General features: G+C 44.0%; 2 protein-coding genes across 2 annotated transcripts in view; both read right to left on the bottom strand.

Annotated features, from left to right (window-relative positions):
• Nucleotides 1-949: 949 nt before the first annotated feature.
• On the bottom strand, nt 950-2239 carry FAM187A (family with sequence similarity 187 member A). The gene has a single exon (XM_044299544.1). It carries the CDS (start codon nt 2237-2239, stop codon nt 950-952), a length of 1290 nt encoding a protein of 429 aa, XP_044155479.1.
• Nucleotides 2240-5740: 3501 nt separating this feature from the next.
• Nucleotides 5741-23986, bottom strand: part of CCDC103 (coiled-coil domain containing 103) — a 28618-nt gene continuing 10372 nt past the window's right edge. Inside the window, exons 3-4 of the mRNA XM_044299815.1 lie at nt 10323-10455; nt 5741-6159 (exon numbers count right to left, since the gene is read on the bottom strand). Coding sequence (XP_044155750.1) covers nt 5752-6159; nt 10323-10455 — 541 coding nt within the window. The 3' untranslated portion in view covers nt 5741-5751. The remainder of the gene's footprint in view (nt 6160-10322; nt 10456-23986) is intronic.

Genomic DNA, 23986 nt, shown 5'->3' with positions numbered 1-23986 from the left:
GTCCATACTGGTCCAATGGAGAGGAGAGGAAATCCAAATTATACTAGCTAATATCTCTTCCCCATGAGTGAAGGGAAGCTGCTTCAGATACTCCAACATAAATAACCAAAGCAGGGGCGTAGCTATACGGGGTACAGAGGTAGCAGTCACTACCAGGCCCAGGAGCCTGAGGGGGCCCAAAGACCCTTGTGCCGCATAAGAAGACACCAGTATTATAGAAAGTGCATGATGGTCAAGTTACACCTGTGGCTGGAGGGAAGGGGTTAGGTCAAGAATTTGGCATGGGGGGTAGAGTTTCATTTTTTGACACAGGCAGCATGAAGGCTATGTGCTGCAACAAAGCACTAAGGGAAGGGGGGCCCAAGCTGAAATCTTGCACCAGGTCCCTTAGCTTTTAGCTAGCCCCCTGAACCAAAGAATTGCACCAAACTTGCATTTTAGTAAAGGAATGATTTCAAGAAAATGTAGTATTACTTTACTAAAGACTGGGTCAGTGGGTCTAAAGAAAACTGGAACGGACAGTTATACTCATGGTTAAATGGCTTATGATAAATTATTCTGAATATAAAAATTATCTGCATAGCCGAGACATTATAGGATTGTGTTTGAATTAAATCTATGAATCGTAGCTCACTGCTGCCACCCGCTGGTTTCACAACTTTGTGCCAGCTTTTGAGCAAAATGGCAATAAGAAAGGAGTAAAAGGGCATTAAATACTTTTATCAAAACCACAAAATCAGTTGTGTTTCTATATTAAAACCAACAAGTATTGGATTTATTGATCAATTTACTAATTTTAACATGTAGAGATTTGGTCATTGATGACTACTTGCTCAGATGATCCTCCGAGTTTTCTGCTAGTTGAATTGATATTTCTGAAGTATCAACTTCATAAAAGGCGAGCAAGCTGCAAGAAGTAATGACAAAGCCTTAATATTTTATTTGGTAGTCATGTTCTGTCCTCATGTATTGTGCTAGGTTGTTCAGTGAACAGCAAGCGCTTCAGGTCTTTGAAGCAGCACTTGATACCGTGAATCAAGATGAAAATAATGAAGAAGAATACATAACTTATCCCAATGGTCTTCATGGCAAATACGGACTCGGGGTCACTGAAATGACGTTTCTTTACTGGATCTTTTTGCACAGCCAACCTGAAGCCAGCTTTCATCTTCCCCTGTAGCCAGCAATAATAAATTCCTTTATCATTGTATTGAACAAAGCGAAAGTTCAGATGGTTTCCATGATCGATAAAGACTCTCATAGACTTATTAATTCCAATAAGATACTCTGTGCGATAAAGTCTTTTGTCATCTTTGTCCCAAGCCACAGCCTGTTCTGGTTTGGCTCCTGGGCAAGCAATAGTCAGTCTGCTACCTAGTGGGTGAGAATGTAACTGGGTTGGAACCTTTGGTAGCCAAGGGATATAATCTTTAAGCTTCATTATATTATGCATCAACGTGCTTAATTTACCCAGAATGCCCTTCTTTGGCTTATGACATGGAGTCATGCAGCTCCTAACTATGATCTCTGGTCTTCGAGTAGATAGCAACTTCTTGAATTTCGGTGGAACACCTTCTGAGCCACAAGAAGTCACATCGCTTGGAGCCGCACGAAATCTGGGGTTCAGGTAGGTACTATTGATATAGCATAAGCCAATTCTCATTTGCTCCCCCCTTACATCACATCGATCACAGACTGTCCATTCCCAAAATGTAGTGAAGGACACAAAGTATTTGCTTACTAAATCTTGTTGGGGGTGACCATGTTGGTTTTCAAATGCTACGTAGGCATTCTTGGAGTCCTGAATATCCACACTGTATCCATAAAAGAAGTGTCCATCTTTTGAGCCACACATATAATTTCCAGAATCTTCTATTTGTGCCTTAAATACAATTAGGCTGAACATCCGGATACTGAATCGGAAAACAATGTCGGTACTACTCTGAACATTTTCAACATCAAGTTGGACTGTACCATTGAAGTCCGTAAGCACCCGTGTCTTCTTATTACCCCTGTTCTTCTGATAGTACCATACTACGGACTTTATTATCTCAGGCTTGCAATGGCAAGGAAGCTCAAAGGTCATGTCTTCAAGGTAAGCAGCTGGGTCAAACAATAAAAATGCCGGGCATTGAACAGACCTGTAGATGTCGTCTCTTTCAACAATGGCAAAACTATTTGCTGGAATTAGATGGAGGAGGAATGCAACTGTTACACAAGGGAGAAAAGAGGGAATCATCGTGCCTTAGAAGGAAAATAGTTGGCTGACCAAGTCTTTAAATGCAGGTAAGATAGAGGACACATCAAATGGGCTCTCCTATTGACTTGTCGCTGAAGCAACCAGAGACCCAATAGAGCAGAATAATCATTATGATCCAACATTCCTTTGTTGGCAAAAAAAGGTTCTAAATTCTACTGTACTTCTCCACTTTGGACAATCCCTTTTTGTTAAGGAAAATAAACTGTTGCAAGGTGTCCTACTGTTGGGACCCCCAGAGAGCAAACATAATTGGCAGAAGAACTTGGCAAAAAGTGTTCAACTCCCCTCTGGTGCCAGATGAATGACTTATCTAGTGGGCCCCAACATTATCTTCTTTTTACCTTTTGTTTGGGAAAGATATATGTTTATATGTAGCATACATAAGCTTGGAGGGTTGAACAAAGCTTCTACTACTTTTTCAGTAAAGCAATATTTTCTGACATTGAGTGTGACCCATTTTTATTTTTATGTTCAGTTTCTCAATAAAATATTTCCATCCTGAACCTTAAAGGGAACCTGTCACCGGGATTTTGTGTACAGAGCTGAGGACATGGGTTGCTAGATGGCCGCTAGCACATCCGCAATACCCAGTCCCCATAGCTCTGTGTGCTTTTGTTGTGTAAAAAAAACGATTTGATACATATGCAAATTAACCTGAGATGAGTCCTGTCCCTGACTCATCTCACGTACAGGACTCATCTCAGGTTAATTTGCATATGTATCGAATAGTTTTTTTTACCCAATAAAAGCACACAGAGCTATGAGGACTGGGTATTGCGGATGTGCTAGCGGCCATCTAGCAACCCATGTCCTCAGCTCTATACCCAAAATCCCGGTGACAGGTTCCCTTTAATTACAACTTTGACATAGACCTCATAGGATATGACCATTTTTGTATTTTGGGCTGCAAACTTCAGGTCCTAGTGTCAGTCGTATTGCTTCCACATCTGTTCAGTGTGTCTGTATTTTACGGCCGTATTGTGTCCGTGTATCATCCATAATTTATGGTCCCCAAAAAAGCGGACGCAGGAAATTATCACTATTCTTGTACCAACCCACTGGAAAAACCCATAGGAAGGTAACGTGATCACTCTGGTGCCATTTTGTATTGCTTTCACATCATAGGGAGCTCTGTGAGGTTCCTCTTCTTGTCTGGCTTTGGTTTCTGGTGACTTCTGGCTTTTCACCATATCTGAAAACCTTGAAAATGTTACCCTTCTGTACTGGCTTCTCTCTTGCTGATTTGGGAAGTATATGTCCATGCTGGAAGAACTGAGAAGGCATTGGGTTCATCTTATTGGCTCACAACAGTCCAGGAAAGGCCACCTAGAAAAATCCCCTTTGCTGTCAAGTCACTCTGATACAGTGTGCATATCCAACAAGTCTCCATTATTGCACTGCTTGAACCACTACACTTCCCCAAATACTACAGATCACTCCGTAAAAAATTAGCCTCACACAGTTCTGCAGACATAAATATAAAAAATTTATGGGGGTCAGAATATTGTGATGCAAAGCAAAAATCTGTTTGTTTTTTACGTATTAAAAACACGAGAAAAACGATAAAGTTATCGCTGTAATCAAACCGACCCCAAGAATGAAATATGAATGATAGACTGTTACAATCTATCAGTGTAGGGTGGCAGTGGAGCTGCCAGAGGGCTATTAAAATGGTAACAAGAAAGGCTGGGAAAATAGTTTTTTCCCACTGTATGCAGCAGCTAGGCTGGTAATGAAGGTATTTAGCAGCCAGCTGAGGAGCTCAGGTAAATGTGGGCTGAGCTCCTCAATCAGGGCAAGGAGCAGGCTGCGCCAAGGCCTGTGGGAGCCGGGACCCTCTAACCCTGTGTGGGGTAGGCACTGCAGTGTTTTGGGGAGCTGGGTGGTAGACCCAGATCCCAGACAGAGAGGGAGAAATACTGTGTAGTCAGTGGCCAGACGGCCAAGGATCTATGTTTATGATTTGTTTGGACTGCTGTAAAAGTGACAATAAAGCTGGTCGTGGCCAGTTTGCACCCAAATCTGCAGTGTTGGAGTGGCTTCTTGAGGTGTGCCAACCGTCTAAGGGCTCTTTCACACCTGTGTTCTTTTCTTCCGGCATAGAGTTCCGTCGTCGGGCCTCTATGCCGGAAGAATCCTGATCAGTTTTATCCTAATAAAAAATGCATTCTGAATGGAGTGAAATCCGTTCAGGATGCATCAGGATGTCTTCAGTTCAGTCATTTTGACTGATCAGGCAAAAGAGAAAACCGTAGCATTCTACAGTTTTATCTCCGGCGAAAGAAAAAAAAACTGAAGACTTGCCTGAATGGCATTTTTTTCCATAGGAATGTATTAGTGCCATTCAAAATACCAGAATGCCGGATCAGTCCCTCTGGTCTGCACAGACAAAAAAAAAAAAAAAAAAAAAAAAAAAAGGTGAAAAAAATAAATACCAGATCTGTTTTGCCAGATGACACCGGAAAGACGAATCCGACATTTCAATCCATTTTTTTGACTGATCAGGCTCCTGATCAGTCTTACTCATGCAATCAGTTGGCATACGTTTTGCCGGATCTGTTTGCCGGATCACTCTGCCGCAAGTATGAAAGTAGCCTAAGGGTACTTTCACAATAGCGTTATTAGAATCCGGCAGGCCGTACACAAACAGACAGCTTATTTTATATACCGGATCAGTCTCATCCGGTATCATCCAGGATAATGGATCCGGTATTTAAATTTTTTCAAAGATCAAAAGAGAAAGTAGCTCCTCCTATATCCCCGCACATGCGTAAACCGGGAAAACCGGATCCGGCGATGCAGCAATTTCCGGAACACTTGGTACCGGATCCGCCATTAATACATCGCTATGGAAATGAATGCCGAAAACAGCAAGTGCGGTATTGTTCTGGGATTTTGTCCGGAAAAAATATTGCAGCATGCTGTGGTATTTTGTCCCGTCAAATACCATACAAGGGACAGAACGGAAGACATCCTGATGCATATTGAACGGATTGCTTTCCATTCAGAATGCATTAGGACAAAACTGATGCGTTTTTTCTGGTATTGAGACCCTTTACTGGATTTCAATACCAGAAAAGAATAACGCTAGTGTGAAAGTACCCCAAGCGGAGAAGACAGTGATCCTGAGAGCTAAGTGACCCAGAGTTGTCACAGTAGGTAAAATGCATCAGCCTGGCATTCAGAATGTTTGGCTTGCGGCGGACTGTAGCAAACCCCCAGTTATGTGAAGTATTAGGTCTTGATTGGTTTTCAGTCTTTGGGGGGGGTTCTATTTACTGACAACAAGCAGGAATTTTGAAAATTTTGAAGAACTGAAAAACAAACTTTTATACGAAGTAGGAAAAAAAAAAAACCTTTGAAATCTGGTTTTAGAACTGTCATTGTTGAAGCTTTTACAAATAAAGCCTGGAGACTACAATGAGAGAAGACATCTGAGACTGGAGGATTGATTATTGCTCCTTTAAATAAAGATGACAGTAATATGTAAATTAGTTTATTGACTCATTGACCTTATACAGAGTTGTTAATTGCTTTAACGTTGATTTCAGTTTACCATCCTCCTCGTTTTCATCATTTAGCAAGGTTTGCAGCTTCTCGAACAGCTTATGGCAGCACACCATCTCAGTCTTACTGAGGAAGTCCAGGTTGAGGTTGAAGCGTGGAGTCTTTGCCAAACACTGCAATATCTCCATCACCTCAGTCACCTGCCTGTCCTCGAGATGCTCCTCCAACACAAGCAGGAACTCTCCCAGCAGACCCGAGCATACCTCTGCATGGAAGATATGGGACAACGTCTCCGCCCCAATTTTCAGAAGAAAGTCATATTTTTTCTTCATATCTATCCTGCGCCAATCACGGGAAAATTCAAATGCATTTCTGGGCTCTGACGATGAGTCCTATAATAAAGACATGGGCAAATAAAAGACCTGTGAGATTTATGGCTTTAGCAGAAGAAAATACAAAACAAAACAAACAGCCTACTGATTTCACAGTAATTTAAAGGGGCAGTCCCACTTCATCAAATGGCATCTAGCATGTAGAGAAAGTTAATATAAGGCACTTACTAATGTATTGTAATAGTCCATATTGCTTCCTTTATTGGCTGGATTCATTTTTCCATCACATTATACACTGCTCGTTTCCATGGTTATGACCACCCTGCAATCTAGCACTGGTGGTCGTGCTTGCACACTATAGGAAAAGTGCCGGCCTCTCTGGTGGCTGCAACTGTTGCGCTAAATGCACACGATCAGGATTGCATGCGGAAAATCCGCACCGTAGGTCATGTATATTGTATTCTATGAGAATTTGAGATTCAATGCAGCATGTCAATTTATTTTATTTTTCCTGACGGGATTTTAGCCATTCACTTCAATGGACAGAGTAAAAACCGCATGCAAATCTGCACCAATTGATGCGGATTGACTGCACGGATTTCCCTGTGAACACCTACAGATTTCAGAGCGTATTGTTCGCACATAAATCCTGAACGTGTGCATTTACCCCTGGAGTGCGCATAGGCACGCATGCACAGCAGCTCCCATCCCGGCCACCTAGTATCTGCTCTGCAGCAGTGGTCATAACCCCTGGAAATGAGCAGTGTATAATGTGATAAAAAAGTGAACCAGGCCAGCAAAGGAGGCAATATGGACAATCCAAATACATTAGTGAGTGTCTGGTATTAACTTTATCTTATATGATAAATGCCATTTGCTGAAGTGAGACAACCCCTTTAACAGGGTCAATAAACATAATGGAGGATTAATTATTATTTTTTATACATGGTGCCAGAATCCTGTTGGTGGCAGATAAGTAGTTGGCTTTGCTGCATGATCAGAACCAGATTAAAATATTTAGCAGATCCCAGTACAACATCTCAAGCCATGACCAGAAGCCAGAAGAATGCAAATAAATGGCCTTTTACACGAGCCGAGAATCCATCAGATAATCTCTTAAGAGCGTTCATAGGAAAGCTTGTTAGGAAAGCTCCACGCTCCTAGGTTTAGGCTAGGGCTACACTGGTCGCGGCCAGGACCGCTGAGTAGCAGTGATCCCATAGAAATGAATGTGTTGGATTTCTTACCGCGGCAAGCCCAATCATTTTTATGGGATCATTGCTACTCAGCGACACCAGTGTCGCCGTGTAGCCCTAGCCTTAGGCACATGAGTTTTAAAAAAGTCGCAGAACGACAGCGTGCAACTTTTTTACACCAGTTACTGGCGTAGGGGGTCATAATAAAAGACCACCAACCCCCATCTTAGTTGTCACTTCCCTTCCGTCACAAAACAATGACTGTAGGGGTGAAAAGCTTAAATGCAGCCCCTTGCTACAAAGCATCATGGTGATAGCTGTTACATTTACATAGTCTAGCACCAATATGGTACCAAAATTGTTGGATTAAAGGAATCCCACTCCACTAAATTTATACATGGCTGCTGCTCTCTTAAAAAACATTATCAGCCTCAGCACTGAAGCCCTTAAGCCAACTGATAGAGCCTTCTCATATACGCCCCAGGCATAAATTTGAGTATTTACAACTCCAACATTTTTACTCTTCTATACGTCCCACCCACACCTTGAGCAGGAGCCTTACAGTGTTTGAACAGATGTGCCTAGCTCCCTCTGCAGTCCTCCAGGATATTTCTACTATTTATAACCTGCTTACTCTCCAGACTTCTGACCAACTCCCTTCCTTCTGTCACGCTTGGAATCATGACCTAGGGAATGGCCTCACCTCTTCTCAATGGAAGCGGGCTTTCCTTCTCTCTCATAAGGTCTCATGCACACGACCGTTTTTTTTTTTTTTTAAGGTCCGCAAAAACGGGGTCCGTAGGTCCGTGATCTGTGACCGTTTTTTCGTCCGTGGGTCTTCCTTGATTTTTGGAGGATCCACAGATCCCCCCCACCGCTTAACAGTGTCATCCACAGACCCCCCCCCCCACCCCTTAACAGTGTCATCCACAGATCCCCCCCTCCACCCCTTAACAGTGTCACGCCTGGCCGTGCAGAGCCAAACGGATCCGTCCTGAATTACAATGCAAGTCAATGGGGACGGATCTGTTTGACGTTGACACAATATGGTGCAATTGCAAACGGATCCATCCCCATTGACTTTCAATGTAAAGTCGAGTCCCTTTTATACCATCGGATCAGAGTTTTCTCCAATCCGATGGTATATTTTAACTTGAAGCGTCCCCATCACCATGGGAACGCCTTTATGTTACAATATACTGTTGGATATGAGTTAGATCGTGAAACTCAGATCCGACAGTATATTCTAACACAGAGGCGTTCCCATGGTGATGGGGACGCTTTTAGTTAGAATATACTACAAACTGTGTACATGACTGCCCCCTGCTGCCTGGCAGCCCCTGATCTCTTACAGGGGGCCGTGATCAGCACAATTAACCCTCCAGGTGCCGCACCTGAAGGGGTTAATTGTGCGTATCATAGCCCCCTGTAAGAGATCAGGGCTGCCAGGCAGCAGGGGGCAGACCCCCCTCCCTCCCCAGTTTGAATAACATTGGTGGCACAGTGTGCGGCCTCCCCCGGCCCCCCCTCCCTCCCTCTAGTAGAAGCATCATACTTACCTGCTGGCTGCTGCGATGTCTGTGTCCGGCCGGGAGCTCCTCCTACTGGTAAGTGACAGGTCTGTGCAGCGCATTGCTTAATGATCTGTCACTTACCAGTAGGAGGAGCTCCCGGCCGGTCACAGACAGCGCAGCAGCCAGCAGGTAAGTATGATGCTTCTACTATTGCTAAGTAACCATGGCAACCAGGACTGCAGTAGCGTCCTGGTTGCCATGGTTACCGATCGAAGCCCCAGCGAATAAACTGGGACTCCGATCGGAACTCCGCTGCTTGTTCTTTCGTTCTGTGTCCCCCCTTCTGTTGTGTGTATGACTTGTTGGGGTTAGACCCCTATTGCCTTCTCTGTCCCGCATAACCAATTTGCTTCTTTTACTCATGTAATGGCGCGTGTTTATAGTGCCTTTTCATGTGGGAAGATATACCTTACTGCCTCTTGCTTTTGGAGGCTGCTCTGTGCTGTTCATGGCATTGTGAGACATTGTTATATGCTGTCCTTTATATGTCATATCTACTTTATTTGAAAATCTCAATAAAAACCTTGAATGAGAAAAAAAATATTATCAGGCTAGACACTCTTGCAACATCCGTGCAGCTGGCCAGACCTATTCAACTTGAATAGGTCCGTGGTCTGTCCGCACCGCCCAAAAATATGACAGGTCATATTTCTTTGCGGCGCTGAACAACGGAAAGAAATACCACGGAAGCACTCCGTAGTGCTTCTGGTGTTCCGTTCCGTGACTCCGTTCCGTTCAAGTGCAGCCGCGATGCGGGGTGCACACGGCCGGCAGCCTTGGATTGCTAAACCGCCGTTTGTGGGCTGTAATACGGCCACAGCCGCCCAACGGCCGTGTGCATGAGGCCTAAGGCTGGTTAAATGTAGAACTGAAAAAAAAAAAAAACTGCGAGGAAAGTCCAAATCGGGGGCTACAGTGCGAGTCCACCGCCTTCACATCATCTGCGTACATACGGTTCTTTCATCACTGGTTTATAATGGTGTCCTTTTTCCTATATTCAAGGCATGTAAGCTCTGCTCTGGGAACGACCCAAACTCAACTGGGAACACTCACTTAAGGATGGGGCCCCATTTTGGCCCAGGACAGCCTGAATTTGCTGGGAATGAATAAAAAAAATAAAAAATTTGGGAAAATCCCTGCATATTTGGGACTGTTGACAACGATGCAAGTGTCATACAGAACATGGCTGCCTCTGCCTTATACAGGAGCCCTTTAAATGTATGCAACAGGCTGATCTTCTTTTAAAAGAGTCATCTTTCACTGCCACAATTTTCTAATCAAGCAAAGGTAAACCACAGTAAGGGAGCTGAGAATAGCTGGAGGCAATCAAATGGATATATCTGTATTACAAGAGAAGATGGAGTTTCAAAAAGTGTCTTATAAAAAAAAAAAAAAAAAAAAGGGTGAGCGGCCGGGACAAGCAGATGTAATCAATTTTCTGTTTCCGCCTCACCTGTAACACGGCACGAGCCGGCTCTTTGGACGAGCTGCTTGTTGTGGCAGTCGGGTTCCATGGCTGCTTCCTATCGCCTCCAATCTTGTCCTTCCACTCCAAGGGTTTCAGGTTAGAAGCTGCAACAATATCTCTGCGGAGGACAAATGGAAGTGGAATTTACTGTAGAAATGAAAAGTTTAATCTAGCAAAAAGAACATCAAACTTTTCTGGTGTTTCCACTCAGAATTAGAAATTGTAATCCCTAAATGTAGGAAAGAAAAAAAAAAGGAAGAAGAAGAAGAAGAAAATAAATAAACATTATAGTAAATGCCCAGATGTTGTGGTATAATTAGCAGATGTGCCTTTGGGTCTTGCTTACATGCTAGCCAAACCAATGTTTGGACAGTCTCAAAAGCAGCATGGTGGCTCAGTGGTTATCACTAATGCCTTGTAGTGATGGGTCCTGGGCTTGAATACAACCAAAGGTTGTTCTGCCTGTGTTTCCACTGGTTCCCTCCAGCAAACATACGGATAGGTTAACTGGCTTAATAGAAATTGGGCCCTAGCATATGTTTGCCTGAGATACAGTAGGAAAGGTAAACTGTGAGCCTTAAAGGGGATGTCTCACTTCAACAAATGACATTTAAGGGTACTTTCACACTTGCGTTGCTTGATTCCGGCAGGCAGTTCCGTTGCCTGAACTGACTGCCTGATCAGGCAAACTGTATGCAAACGGATGTCATTTTTTCTGACTGATCAGGCATTTTTCAGACTGATCAGGATCCTGATCAGTCAGAAAAATGCCTGATCAGTCAGAAAAATGCATTGCAATACCGGATCCGTTTTTCCGGTGTCATCAGGCAAAACGGATCAGTTTTTTATTTTTTTTTCATTTTTAAAGGTCTGCGCATGCGCAGACCGGAAGGACGGATCCGGCATTCCGGTATTTTGAATGCCGGATCCGGCACTAATACATTCCTATGGAAAAAAATGCCGGATCCGGCATTCAGGCAAGTCTTCAGTTTTTTTCGCCGGAGATAAAACCGTAGCATGCTACGGTTTTCTCTTTTGCCTGATCAGTCAAAACAACTGAACTGAAGACATCCTGATGCAAACTGAACGGATTACTCTCTATTCAGAATGCATGGGGATATGCCTGATCAGTTATTTTCCGGTATAGAGCCCCTGTGACGGAACTCTATGCCGGAAAAGAAAAACGCTAGTGTGAAAGTACCCTAACATGTAGAGAAAGTTAATACAAGGCACAAGGGCTGCACGATATGGGAATTTTGTGCGATTGCGATTAGGGCCCTAAAAATTGCAATACCGGTATGCGATGCAATATTTTAAGGGAAATTGTGCTAGAGGTCTATTTGCTTGGATTTTCAAGGCAAAAAGCACACACAAATTACGGATGATGCCGAAATGTAGTTATGCTCAACTCAAGAACTGAAATGCACAGTGTTTTACAAAATAAAACATCTTTTACTAAATTAAATAACATATTTGCATTTTACTGCAAAAAGTACAAAATACAAAACTTGCCATTTTCTTAATAGCACTGCACAGAACAGATAAATAAAATAGAATAGATATAAGAACATGTGTTCATTAAAATAAGATTTTCCGAACACTGAACAAACAGGAACTTTTTAAAGAACACCATAGTCAGCAGCAGCAATATAAGGTAATAGACCGTATTTTTCACCCTATAAGACGCACCAAGGTTTTTGAGGAGGAATATAAGAAAAAAATATTTTTAACCAAAAGGTGTGTTTTTGGTGGGTTTTGAACTAATGGTGGTCTGTGGAGGACACTGTTAAGGGGTGGGGGGGGGGGGGAATCTGTGGATGACACTGTTAAGGGGTGGGGGGGGGAATCTGTGGATGACACTGTTAAGGGGTGGGGGGGGAATCTGTGGATGACACTGTTAAGGGGTGGGGGGGAATCTGTGGATGACACTGTTAAGGGGTGGGGGGGAATCTGTGGATGACACTGTTAAGGGGTGGGGGGGAATCTGTGGATGACACTGTTAAGGGGTGGGGGGGAATCTGTGGATGACACTGTTAAGGGGGGGGGGGAGATCTGTGGATGACACTGTTAAGGGGTGGGGGGGAATCTGTGGATGACACAGTTAAGGGGTGGGGGGGGGATCTGTGGATGACACAGTTAAGGGGTGGGGGGGGATCTGTGGATGACACAGTTAAGGGGTGGGGGGGATCTGTGGATGACACTGTTAAGGGGTGGGGGGGGATCTGTGGATGACACTGTTAAGGGGTGGGGGGGATCTGTGGATGACACTGTTAAGGGGTGGGGGGGGAATCTGTGGATGACACTGTTAAGGGGTGGGGGGGGGAATCTGTGGATGACACTGTTAAGGGGTGGGGGGGGAATCTGTGGATGACACTGTTAAGGGGTGGGGGGGGATCTGTGGATGACACTGTTAAGGGGTGGGGGGGGAATCTGTGGATGACACTGTTAAGGGGTGGGGGGGAATCTGTGGATGACACTGTTAAGGGGTGGGGGGAATCTGTGGATGACACTGTTAAGGGGTGGGGGGAATCTGTGGATGACACTGTTAAGGGGTGGGGGGAATCTGTGGCAGAGAGGAGGGAGGAGGCAGGCCGGGAGGGCAGGTGGGCGGCGCGTCACTCACTACGTCATGCACCTACGCCGCCCACTATAGGGTTCCGACCTTTTCTTCAAGCCAAACCCGAACACTTTCGCACCTCACGGCCGATATGTTTCCGCGGACAATATATCGGTGCATCGTAGCCGATACCATTTTTTTGTTATAGAATACAAGTACTGGTACCGATACTGGTGCTTTTGTACCATAACTATCAGGAAAGCGGGCAGCGGATCATGACCCAACACCTGGCTTGTTGCTTTCCCGTGAAGATGGCGTTTAAGTGAAAGAACATTGGATTTAGATGCAACCTAGCTTCCTGATCAATCAAGAAGACCCCCTGCCATCAGTCCCCAACACCCTTCGTTCCCCCCTGTGTGATCAGTCCAAGTGTTTCAGTTCCCTCCAGTGCCATTGGCTCTAATATCACCCAGAGATATTCAGCCAATGGCATTGGCATATTCAGCTCTCTCCGACCCCAGAGCCGTCAGCTCTCCCCCACCCCAGAGCCGTCAGCAGCTCTTCCCTCCTTGTGCCAGCATCTCCCCCCCACTCCGCTCCTCCTGACACCTGGAGTGCACAGCGTCATTGGTCACACCAACTTACCTTTCCACGCTGCTCTGCGTCTGACGTCACACAGCGCGTCAGTTCACGGCGCACGTACCTCAGGAGGTTAGTGCAGCGTGGGACCATGGATGTGCTGTGACGTTTCCGGAGGCCCCCTGCTGGAAAGGAGAGTATTGCGGGCCAGCAGGAGTAATAGCAAGCGCTTCACTCCCGCTCCGTGGTCACGTGACAGAAACAAATTTTTTGGGTGTCGAAATACTCGATTCAATCGAGTAATCGTTTCAGCCCTAGTTGTAACCAGTGTGGTACCTAGGGCCCACCAGTAAAATTTATTTTGGGGGCAAACGTTACGGATACATTCAAATATTACCTGCTTACACAGCAGCAAGACGCTACCAGATGACTGAATATTGGGGTCCCTGCAGCAAATTTGAGAAGGTAGGTCCTGGGGAGAAAAGGACACTGGTAGCTTTCCTCTATACCTAGAAGACATCTCAGCTCTGATAGAGTCTATAATAATAAACTGGGGAGTTTTTTTTTAAATAATCTATCAAGATTTTTCTATGAACATCGGCTGATTCAGGTGCTATACATTGAATATATGTATGAAGTGCAGTAAGTCTACTGTGTTATGTATAAAGAAACACAGAAACATAGAATGTGTCGGCAGATAAGAACCATTTGACCCATCTAGTCTGCCCAATATACTGAATACTATGAATAGCCCGTGGCCCTATCTTATATGAAGGATGGCCTTATGCCTATCCCATGCATGCTTAAACTCCTCCACTGTATTTGCAGCTACCACTTCTGCAGGAAGGCTATTCCATGCATCCACTACTCTCTCAGTAAAGTAATACTTCCGGATATTACTTTTAAACCTTTGTGCCTCTAATTTAAAACTATGTCCTCTTGTAGCAGTTTTTCTTCTTTTAAATATTCTCTCCTCTTTTACCTTGTTGATTCCCTTTATGTATATAGAAACATGTGCCATTGTGCGGGGGGGCAGGGGGGGGGGGGGAGAAAGGGGCCCACTTGAGGATTCACCTATACCCCTGTGGGCCAGTCCGAGTCTGGTCGTAACCATGGAAATGAGAAGTATATAACGCAATGAAAAAATTAATAAAAAACAGCAAAAGGAGGTAATATGGACAATCACAATACATTATAACGTGTCTTATATTAACTTTGTCTACATGATAAATACTATTTGCTGAAGTAAGACAACCCCTTTAACCGCCTCCGGACCGCCTAACGCAGATCCGCGGTCCGGAGGCGGCAGCGCTGCGCACAATCACGCATTGGCGTGTCATCTCGCGAGACGCGAGATGACGCACTTAGCCGGCCCGCGCATGCGCAATGCGGGCCGGCATTTCGGCAAGGGGGGTCGCGTCATCAGCTTGCCAGCCAATGATCGCGGCTGGCAAGCTGATGATTTTTAAAAAATCCAATCAGAAGCCATATAGCAGATCATATTAGTAAATATGATCTGTTATATGGCTGCCCTGCTCCTCTGCTGGTCCTTTTGGTCGGTTGGATCCAGCAGAGGAGCAGGCTTCACAGTGAGTACCCCAAACACCACACATTAGCCCCAGATCACCCCCTGCACCCCAATTAACCCTTTGATCGCCCCTGTCAATCACTAGTGAAAGGAAAAAAGTGATCAGTGTAAACTGTCACTTTTTTTTTTTCACTGGTATTGACCGTTAGGTTTTAGTATAGTTTAGGTCCATTGGTTAGGTAGTTTAGGGATCAGTTAGCGCCCAGCCCACCGCACCGCAGTCCCTTATTTGCTGATTAGCGTATCGCTAATCAGCATTTGTACTTTTATAGTATCTGGAAGTGATCAAAACTGATCACAGTCAGATCTATAATAGTATTAGTGTCACTTTAGTTCGCCCTCCACCCAAAACGCAGTGTTTGCCCGATCAGGCCTGATCGGTCGCCCACACGAGCGTTCACCCACGCCCGCCCCACCGCAGTGACAAAAAAATATATATTTTTTTGATCACTGCACATTCACTTTACACGCGCTGCGGCGATAAAAAAAATCTGTTTTGATATTTTTTATCAACCGCAGCGGCCTCCGGTACTTCGCTAGCCTCCCATTTGTAAGACAGGCTTGATTTTTTCCTTGGGCAGTCTTAGGGAATACCCCTAAATTTAGTTGCCCAAATGTCAAACAGGGGGTATTCTTCTGAAGAGGCCTACAGGCTTCTGACCCAGTCGGATGAGGAATGGGAACCCTCATCTGATGAATCTAGCGGGTCAGAATATGAACCTGTAGAAAGCAGTGGCTCTCTGACCCAAAGTTCGGACAAGGAGGTTGAGGTCCCTGATAGCACCAGGCGTACCCGGCCCCGTGTCGCTAGACCACAGGTTGTGCAGGATCCGCTTCAAGGGCAGCAGAGTGGGGCTGGCGCTGTCGGATTACGTGGTGAGGCATACACCAGCAGCGCAGCCCTCCCTGGACCTAGTACCAGCACTGCCATAGAACATGGTGAAGTGGCGAGCACCAGAAGGGCAGTTGAAGCTGGTACGGTGGCACGAGCAGTAGTTACCCCGTCGCAGCCACCGCAAAGACGGGCCCGTAGACCCCCTAGAATCCCTGAGGTGCTGGCAAACCCTGATTGGCAGTCCCCAACTTCAGCCGCACCTGTAGTTCCCCCTTTCACCGCCTAGTCTGGAGTTCGGGTTGAGACAGCTCAGATTGGTTCGGCCCTGGGATTTTTTGAGCTGTTCTTGACTGCGGAGCTCTTGGACTTAGTCGTGGCCGAAACAAACCGGAATGCCACACAATTTATAACCGCCAACCCGGGAAGCTTTTATGCCCAGCCTTTCCGGTGGAAACCAGTCCAAGTTTCCGAAATTAAAAAACTTTTCTGGGCCTTCTCCTCAACATGGGTCTAACCAAAAAGCATGAATTGCGGTCATATTGGTCCACGAACCCAATTCATCACATGCCCATGTTCTCTGCTGCTATGTCCAGGGCACGTTTTGAGGCCATCCTGCGTTTCCTGCACTTTAGTGATAACAGCACCTCCCGTCCCAGAGGCCACCCAGCTTTTGACCGGCTCCACAAAATTCGGCCCCTCATAGACCATTTCAACCAGAAATTTGCAGATTTGTATACCCCAGAGCAAAACATCTGCGTAGACGAGTCCCTAATACATTTTACCGGGCGCCTTGGCTTCAAACAATACATCCCAAGCAAGCGTGCCCGGTATGGGGTCAAATTGTATAAGCTCTGTGAAAGGGCCACAGGCTATACCCACAAATTTCGTGTCTATGAGGGAAAAGATCAGACCCTGGAGTCGGTCGGTTGCCCTGACTACCTAGGGAGCAGCGGGAAGACAGTCTGGGACTTGGTGTCACCCTTATTCGGCAAGGGGTACCATCTTTATGTGGACAATTTCTACACAAGTGTGGCCCTCTTCAGGCATTTGTTTCTAGAACAGATTGGCGCCTGTGGCACCGCGCAAACTAGTCGCGCGGGCTTCCCCCAACGGCTCGTTACCACCCGTCTTGCAAGGGGGGAGAGGGCTGCATTGTGTAACGAAGAACTGCTCGCGGTGAAATGGAGAGACAAGCGTGACGTTTACATGCTCTCCTCCATTCACGCAGACTCGACAATACAAATTGAGCGAGCAACCCGTGTCATTAAAAAGCCCCTCTCAGTCCACGACTAACCTTAACATGGGAGGGGTGGACTTCAATGACCAGATGTTGTCTCCGTATTTAGTTTCCCGCAGAACCAGACGCTGGTATAAGAAGGTGTCTGTATATTTGATTCAATTGGCTCTGTATAATAGTTTTGTTCTCTACAGTAAGGCTGGGAGAACACGATCCTTCCAAAAATTTCAGGAAGAGATCATCGAGAACCTCCTGTACCCAGGAGGTTCCGTGGCCCCATCCACCAGTGTAGTTAGCCGTCTACATGAGAGACATTTCCCCAATGTCGTTGCCGGTACCTCAACCCAACCGTCACCCCGAAAAAGATGTTGTGTCTGTAGCAGGAGTGGAATAAGGCGTGACTTCCGCTATTTCTGTCCTGACTACCCTGCCCTATGCTTAGGGGAGTGTTTCCGGAAGTACCACACACAGGTACACCTAGCATAGGGATCACATCTCACCAGGACAGGCACACAGGGCTATTAGGGCCCATTCACACAGAGCTGCTGCAAACGTCTCCTTTCACCTGGGACAAAGTGCATAACGCACTTCGCCACATCTTTGGGCGATTTGCGCTTTGCACATTGACCCATGGGGAAGGAGAGGTTTGCTCTATAAAAGGTAAAAAAAAAAAAAAAAAAAAAAAACACCAGTAAGCAAAAAGGTTAATGTTCAGTTCAAAAAGTTAAAGTTTATATGTTCTGTTCCAAAGTTAATAAAATTATTGCAGCACTGATGTGCATTCTGACTGAAGCATTGCGCTGCTGTCAGATTACACGCAAGTCGGTGTATGCGGCGCTGCAAGACGAGATTTCTCCTCTGCAGTAAAAGATACGTTTGCCAAGGCATATGAGCTGAGGAGGCGGCGGTGTTCATATGCTTTGGCAAACACTTTGCATATAAAAAAATAAATAAAAAAAAAAAAAACATCCCGGCAATGATTTATTTATCCACATCGATTGATGTGAATGGAGAAATCTGGTTTGCCAGGGCATACGAGCTAAGTGGGTATGGATGTTGGGTGGAGCTCCTATGTCCTGGCATATTTTATTTTTTTTTGGCAGAGATTTTTTCATCCACATTGATCGATGCGAATGAAGAAATCTGTGCCGTTCATTTTTTTCTTTCAGCCCAGAGGCTGAACGGAAAAAAAAAAAAATCTCATTACCTGTATGCTCAATATAAGGAGAATAGCAGAAACTCCTAATGCTGGCCATACATATGATGATTGCGGAGACCCTTAAATGCCAGGGCAGTACAAACACCCCACAACTGACCCCATTTTGGAAAGATGACACCCCAAGGTATTCGCTGAGGGGCATATTGAGTCCATGAAAGATTAAAATTTTTGTCCCAAGTTAGCGGAAAGTGAGACTTTGTGAGAAAAAAAAATAAATAATCAATTTCCGCTAACTTATGCCAAAAAATAAATAAAAAATTCTATGAACTCGCCAGGCCCCTCATTGAATACCTTGGGGTGTCTTCTTTCCAAAGTGGGGTCACATGTGGGGTATTTATACTGCCCAGGCTTTTTAGGGGCCCTAAAGCGTGAGAAGAAGTCTGGGATCCAAATGTCTAAAAATGCCCTCCTAAAAGGAATTTGGGCACCTTTGCGCATCTAGGCTGCAAAAAAGTGTCACACATGTGGTATCGCAGTACTCAGGAGAAGTTGGGGAATGTGTTTTGGGGTGTCATTTTACATATACCCATGCTGGGTGAGATAAATATCTTGGTCAAATGCCAATGGGAAAAGTTGTCTTTTGCCAAGATATTTCTCTCACCCAGCATGGGTATATGTAAAATGACACCCCAAAACACATTCCCCAACTTCTCCTGAGTACGGGGATACCAGATGTGACACTTTATTGCAGCCTAGGTGGGCAAAGGGACCCACATTCCAAAGTGCACCTTTCGGATTTCACCGGTCATTTTTTACAGATTTTGATTGCAAACTACTTCTCACACATATGGGCCCCTAAATTGCCAGGGCAGTATAACTACGCCACAAGTGACCCCATTTTGGAAAGAAGACACCCCAAGGTATTTTGTGATGGGCATAGTGAGTTCATGGAAGTTTTTATTTTTTGTCACAAGTTAGTGGAATATGAGACTTTGTAAGAAAAAAAAAAAAATATCATCATTTTCCGCTAACTTGTGACAAAAAATAAAAAGTTCTATGAACTCACTATGCCCATCACAAAATACCTTGGGGTGTCTTCTTTTCCAAACCATTTTTTTTTTGCCCAAACATTTTTTTTTTTTTATCAAAGACATGTAGAACAATAAATTTAGCGAAAAATTTATATATGGATGTCGTTTTTTTTGCAAAATTTTACAGCTGAAAGTGAAAAATTTCATTTTTTTGCAAAAAAAAATCGTAAAATTTTGATTAATAACAAAAAAGTAAAAATGTCAGCAGCAATGAAATACCACCAAATGAAAGCTCTATTGGTGAGAAGAAAAGGAGGTAAAATTCATTTGGGTGGTAAGTTGCATGACCGAGCAATAAACGGTGAAAGTAGTGGGTGAGAAACAATCTCCCATGCCTAAAGTATGCAAGACTGCAGCCAAAGACAAAAAAGAAAAGGTGAGGATTGATAGTAAGCAGCTGTTGGTGGGCATTCCATCATAAGAGGTGTGAAGTTTGAGGAGAATGGTGTTGTGAGATGTCTCCCTGGTGCTACCGCTAGCAGGGATAGACGACGGATCCTAAATATTGTTAGGCAAGCAAAGCAGGAAAGGGAAGTGGATGTTATTCTCCATCTTGGGACAAACTATCTGGCATACAATGAGGTTTCAAAGGTGAAGGAAGCTTTTCACACACTTGGAAAGGATATACGGGAGGTTGCATCAACTGTTTCATTCTCTGCAGTTTTGCCTGTGCAGAACCTTCAGCATGACAGTAAGATGCGCATTAAGGAATTCAATGTATGGCTTGGTGAATGGTGTCTGAACCAAGGGTTTGGCTTTGTGTCGCATGTTAGCTCTTGTTGGAATGGAAAAGAACTGTACAAGAAAGATGGTTTGCATCTTTCTCTCAAGGGAACCAATGTCCTCAGTGAACAGTTCCAAGTATTTGCTAAGAAGCATTTAAACTAGGAAAGGGGGGCAAAAGAGTGATAATCCAGCAGTCCGACTGCCCCCCGGAACAGTGCCAGAAGAGGCCAGTAGCACAAAGGTTAAGAAATGACAAGCTCAGAGTCTTGTCTACAAATGCTTGCAGTCTAGGGAATAAGATCAATGAACTTGAGGCTATAATGGCATCTGAGAATATAGATGTAGTGGCTGTTACTGAGACGTGGTTCAAGGGGAGTAATGACTGGGATACATCAATACCAGGGTTCTCTCTATACAGGAAAGACAGAGTAGGCAAGAAGGGGGGAGGGGTGGCCCTGTATGTGAAAGATAGCATAAAATCTAATTTGATACAAGTTAGCGAGAACAATTTGGAGACAGTTTGGGTTACCTTGCAGCTTGATAATCATAAGGTAACTCGTGTAGGTGTGATATATAGACCACCTAGCCAAGTCAAAGAATTAGATGATCTACTAGTTGAGGAAATAGCTAAAATGACATTGAAGGGGGAAGTTATCATTATGGGAGACTTCAATCTTCCAGATGTAAACTGGAAAACCAAAATAGCTAGTTCTGCCAGGAGTACAGATATTCTAAATTCCCTACTGGGATTATCTCTACAGCAAGTAGTGGAGGAGCCAACCCGGAAGGAGGTCATTTTAGATTTAGTATTCACAAATGGGAATTTGGTATCTGATATTACTGTGGGGGAAAGCTTGGGATCTAGTGATCACCAGTCAGTGTGGTTTACTATAAGTACATAGTCACACCACACACTGAGTCACACCACACAAAAACTAAAGTTTTAGATTTTAGAAAAACTGACTTTTATAAAATTAGATTAGTGGTACACGAGTCCCTATCAGACTGGAACAGTTTCATTGGAGTCCAGGAGAAATGGGACTACTTAAAAGTGGCACTATTGAAGGCAACAGAAAATTGCATTAGTAAAAGCAAAAATAGGAAGAGACCACTGTGGTACTCAGCAGAAGTGGCCAAAATCATTAAAAACAAAAAGATAGCATTTAGGAATTATAAAAAAAAAATAAAAAATGAGGAGGACAGACAAATTTATAAGATTAGGCAGAGAGAGGCCAAGCAAGTTATAAGAGCTTCTAAAGCACAGGCAGAAGAGAAATTAGCTCAGTCAGGGAAAAAAGGCGATAAGGCATTCTTCAGATACATAAATGAAAAAAGGAAACTAAAAACAAGGAATTACCAAATTAAAAACCAAAGAAGGAAGGTATATGGAAGAAGATAAAGAACTAGCTGACTGCCTCAATGAATACTTCTGTTCAGTTTTTACAAAGGAAAATGAAGGAGAAGGACCTCAGTTAGGAAAGAAAACTAATGAATCTTTTGACGCATGTGTCTTTACAGAGGAAGAGGTTCTAAGTCAACTGTCTAAAATTATTACAAATAAGTCACAGGGGCCTAATGGGATACACCCAAAGCTATTAAAAGAGCTCAGCGGTGAACTAGCAAAACCATTAACAGATTTATTTAACCAATCACTGACAACAGGAGTCATCCCAGAAGATTGGAAATTAGCAAATGTTGTGCCCATTCACAAGAAAGGTAGTAAGGAGGAATCGGGCAACTATAGGCCAGTAAGCCTGACATCAATAGTGGGGAAATTAATGGAAACCATACTTAAGGAGAGGATTGTGGACCATCTAAAATCCCATGGATTGAAAGATGAAAAAACAGCATGGGTTTACTTCAGGGAGATCATGTCAAACTAATCTTATTGATTTTTTTGATTGGGTGACTAAAATAATAGATGGAGGAGGTGCAGTAGACATCGCTTATCTAGACTTTAGTAAGGCTTTTGATACTGTCCCACATAGAAGGCTAATCAATAAATTAGAGTCTTTGGGCTTGGACTCCCATATTGTTGAATGGATTAGGCAGTGGCTGAGGGTTGTAGTCAATGGAGTATATTCAGACCAAGGTCTTGTTACCAGTGGGGTACCTCAGGGATCTGTTCTGGGACCCATATTGTTTAATATCTTTATCAGCGAAATTGCAGAAGGCCTCAATGGTAAGGTGTGTCTTTTTGCTGATGATACAAAGATTTGTAACAGGGTTGATGTTCCTGGAGGAATACACCAAATGGAAAAAGGACTTAGGAAAACTAGAGGAATGATCAAAAATCTGGCAACTAAAATTTAATGTTGATAAGTGCAAGATAATGCACCTGGGACGTAAAAACCCAAGAGCAGAATATAAAATCAGTGATACAGTCCTAACCTCAGTATCTGAGGAAAGGGATTTGGGGATCATTATTTCAGAAGACTTAAAGGTAGGCAGACAATGTCACAGAGCAGCAGGAAATGCTAGCAGAATGCTTGGGTGTATAGCAAGAGGAATTACCAGTAGAAAGAGGGAGGTGCTCATGCCGCTCTACAGAGCACTAGTGAGACCTCATTTGGAGTATTGTGCTCAGTACTGGAGACCATATCTCCAGAAGGATATTGATACTTTGGAGAGAGTTCAGAGAAGAGCTACTAAACTGGTACATGGATTGCAGGATAAAACTTACCAGGAAAGAGTAAAGGAACTTAACATGTATAGCTTGGAACAAAGACGAGAGAGAGGGGATATGATAGAAACTTTTAAATACATAAAGGGAATCAACAAGGTAAAAGAGGAAAGAATATTTAAAAGAAGAAAAACTGCTACAAGAGGACATAGTTTTAAATTAGAGGGGCAAAGGTTTAAAAGTACAGGGAGTGCAGAATTATTAGGCAAGTTGTATTTTTGAGGATTAATTTTATTATTGAACAACAACCATGTTCTCAATGAACCCAAAAAACTCATTAATATCAAAGCTGAATATTTTTGGAAGTAGTTTTTAGTTTGTTTTTAGTTTTAGCTATTTTAGGGGGATATCTGTGTGTGCAGGTGACTATTACTGTACATAATTATTAGGCAACTTAACAAAAAACAAATATATACCCATTTCAATTATTTATTTTTACCAGTGAAACCAATATAACATCTCAACATTCACAAATATACATTTCTGACATTCAAAAACAAAACAAAAACAAATCAGTGACCAATATAGCCACCTTTCTTTGCAAGGACACTCAAAAGCCTGCCATCCATGGATTCTGTCAGTGTTTTGATCTGTTCACCATCAACATTGCGTGCAGCAGCAACCACAGCCTCCCAGACACTGTTCAGAGAGGTGTACTGTTGTCCCTCCTTGTAAATCTCACATTTGATGATGGACCACAGGTTCTCAATGGGGTTCAGATCAGGTGAACAAGGAGGCCATGTCATTAGATTTTCTTCTTTTATACCCTTTCTTGCCAGCCACGCTGTGGAGTACTTGGACGCGTGTGATGGAGCATTGTCCTGCATGAAAATCATGTTTTTCTTGAAGGATGCAGACTTCTTCCTGTACCACTGCTTGAAGAAGGTGTCTTCCAAAAACTGGCAGTAGGACTGGGAGTTGAGCTTGACTCCATCCTCAACCCGAAAAGGCCCCACAAGCTCATCTTTGATGATACCAGCCCAAACCAGTACTCCACCTCCACCTTGCTGGCATCTGAGTCGGACTGGAGCTCTCTGCCCTTTACCAATCCAGCCACGGGCCCATCCATCTGGCCCATCAAGACTCACTCTCATTTCATCAGTCCATAAAACCTTAGAAAAATCAGTCTTGAGATATTTCTTGGCCCAGTCTTGACGTTTCAGCTTGTGTGTCTTGTTCAGTGGTGGTCGTCTT

The sequence above is a fragment of the Bufo gargarizans genome, chromosome 6 (assembly GCF_014858855.1).
Source record: "Bufo gargarizans isolate SCDJY-AF-19 chromosome 6, ASM1485885v1, whole genome shotgun sequence".
Taxonomy (NCBI): domain Eukaryota; kingdom Metazoa; phylum Chordata; class Amphibia; order Anura; family Bufonidae; genus Bufo; species Bufo gargarizans.
This window is presented reverse-complemented; position numbering and strand designations above follow the sequence as displayed.

What these genes read in the sequence shown, in the direction of transcription:
- FAM187A (XM_044299544.1), bottom strand. Translation starts at nt 2,239, where the DNA reads ATGATTCCCTCTTTTCTCCCTTGTGTAACAGTTGCATTCCTCCTCCAT.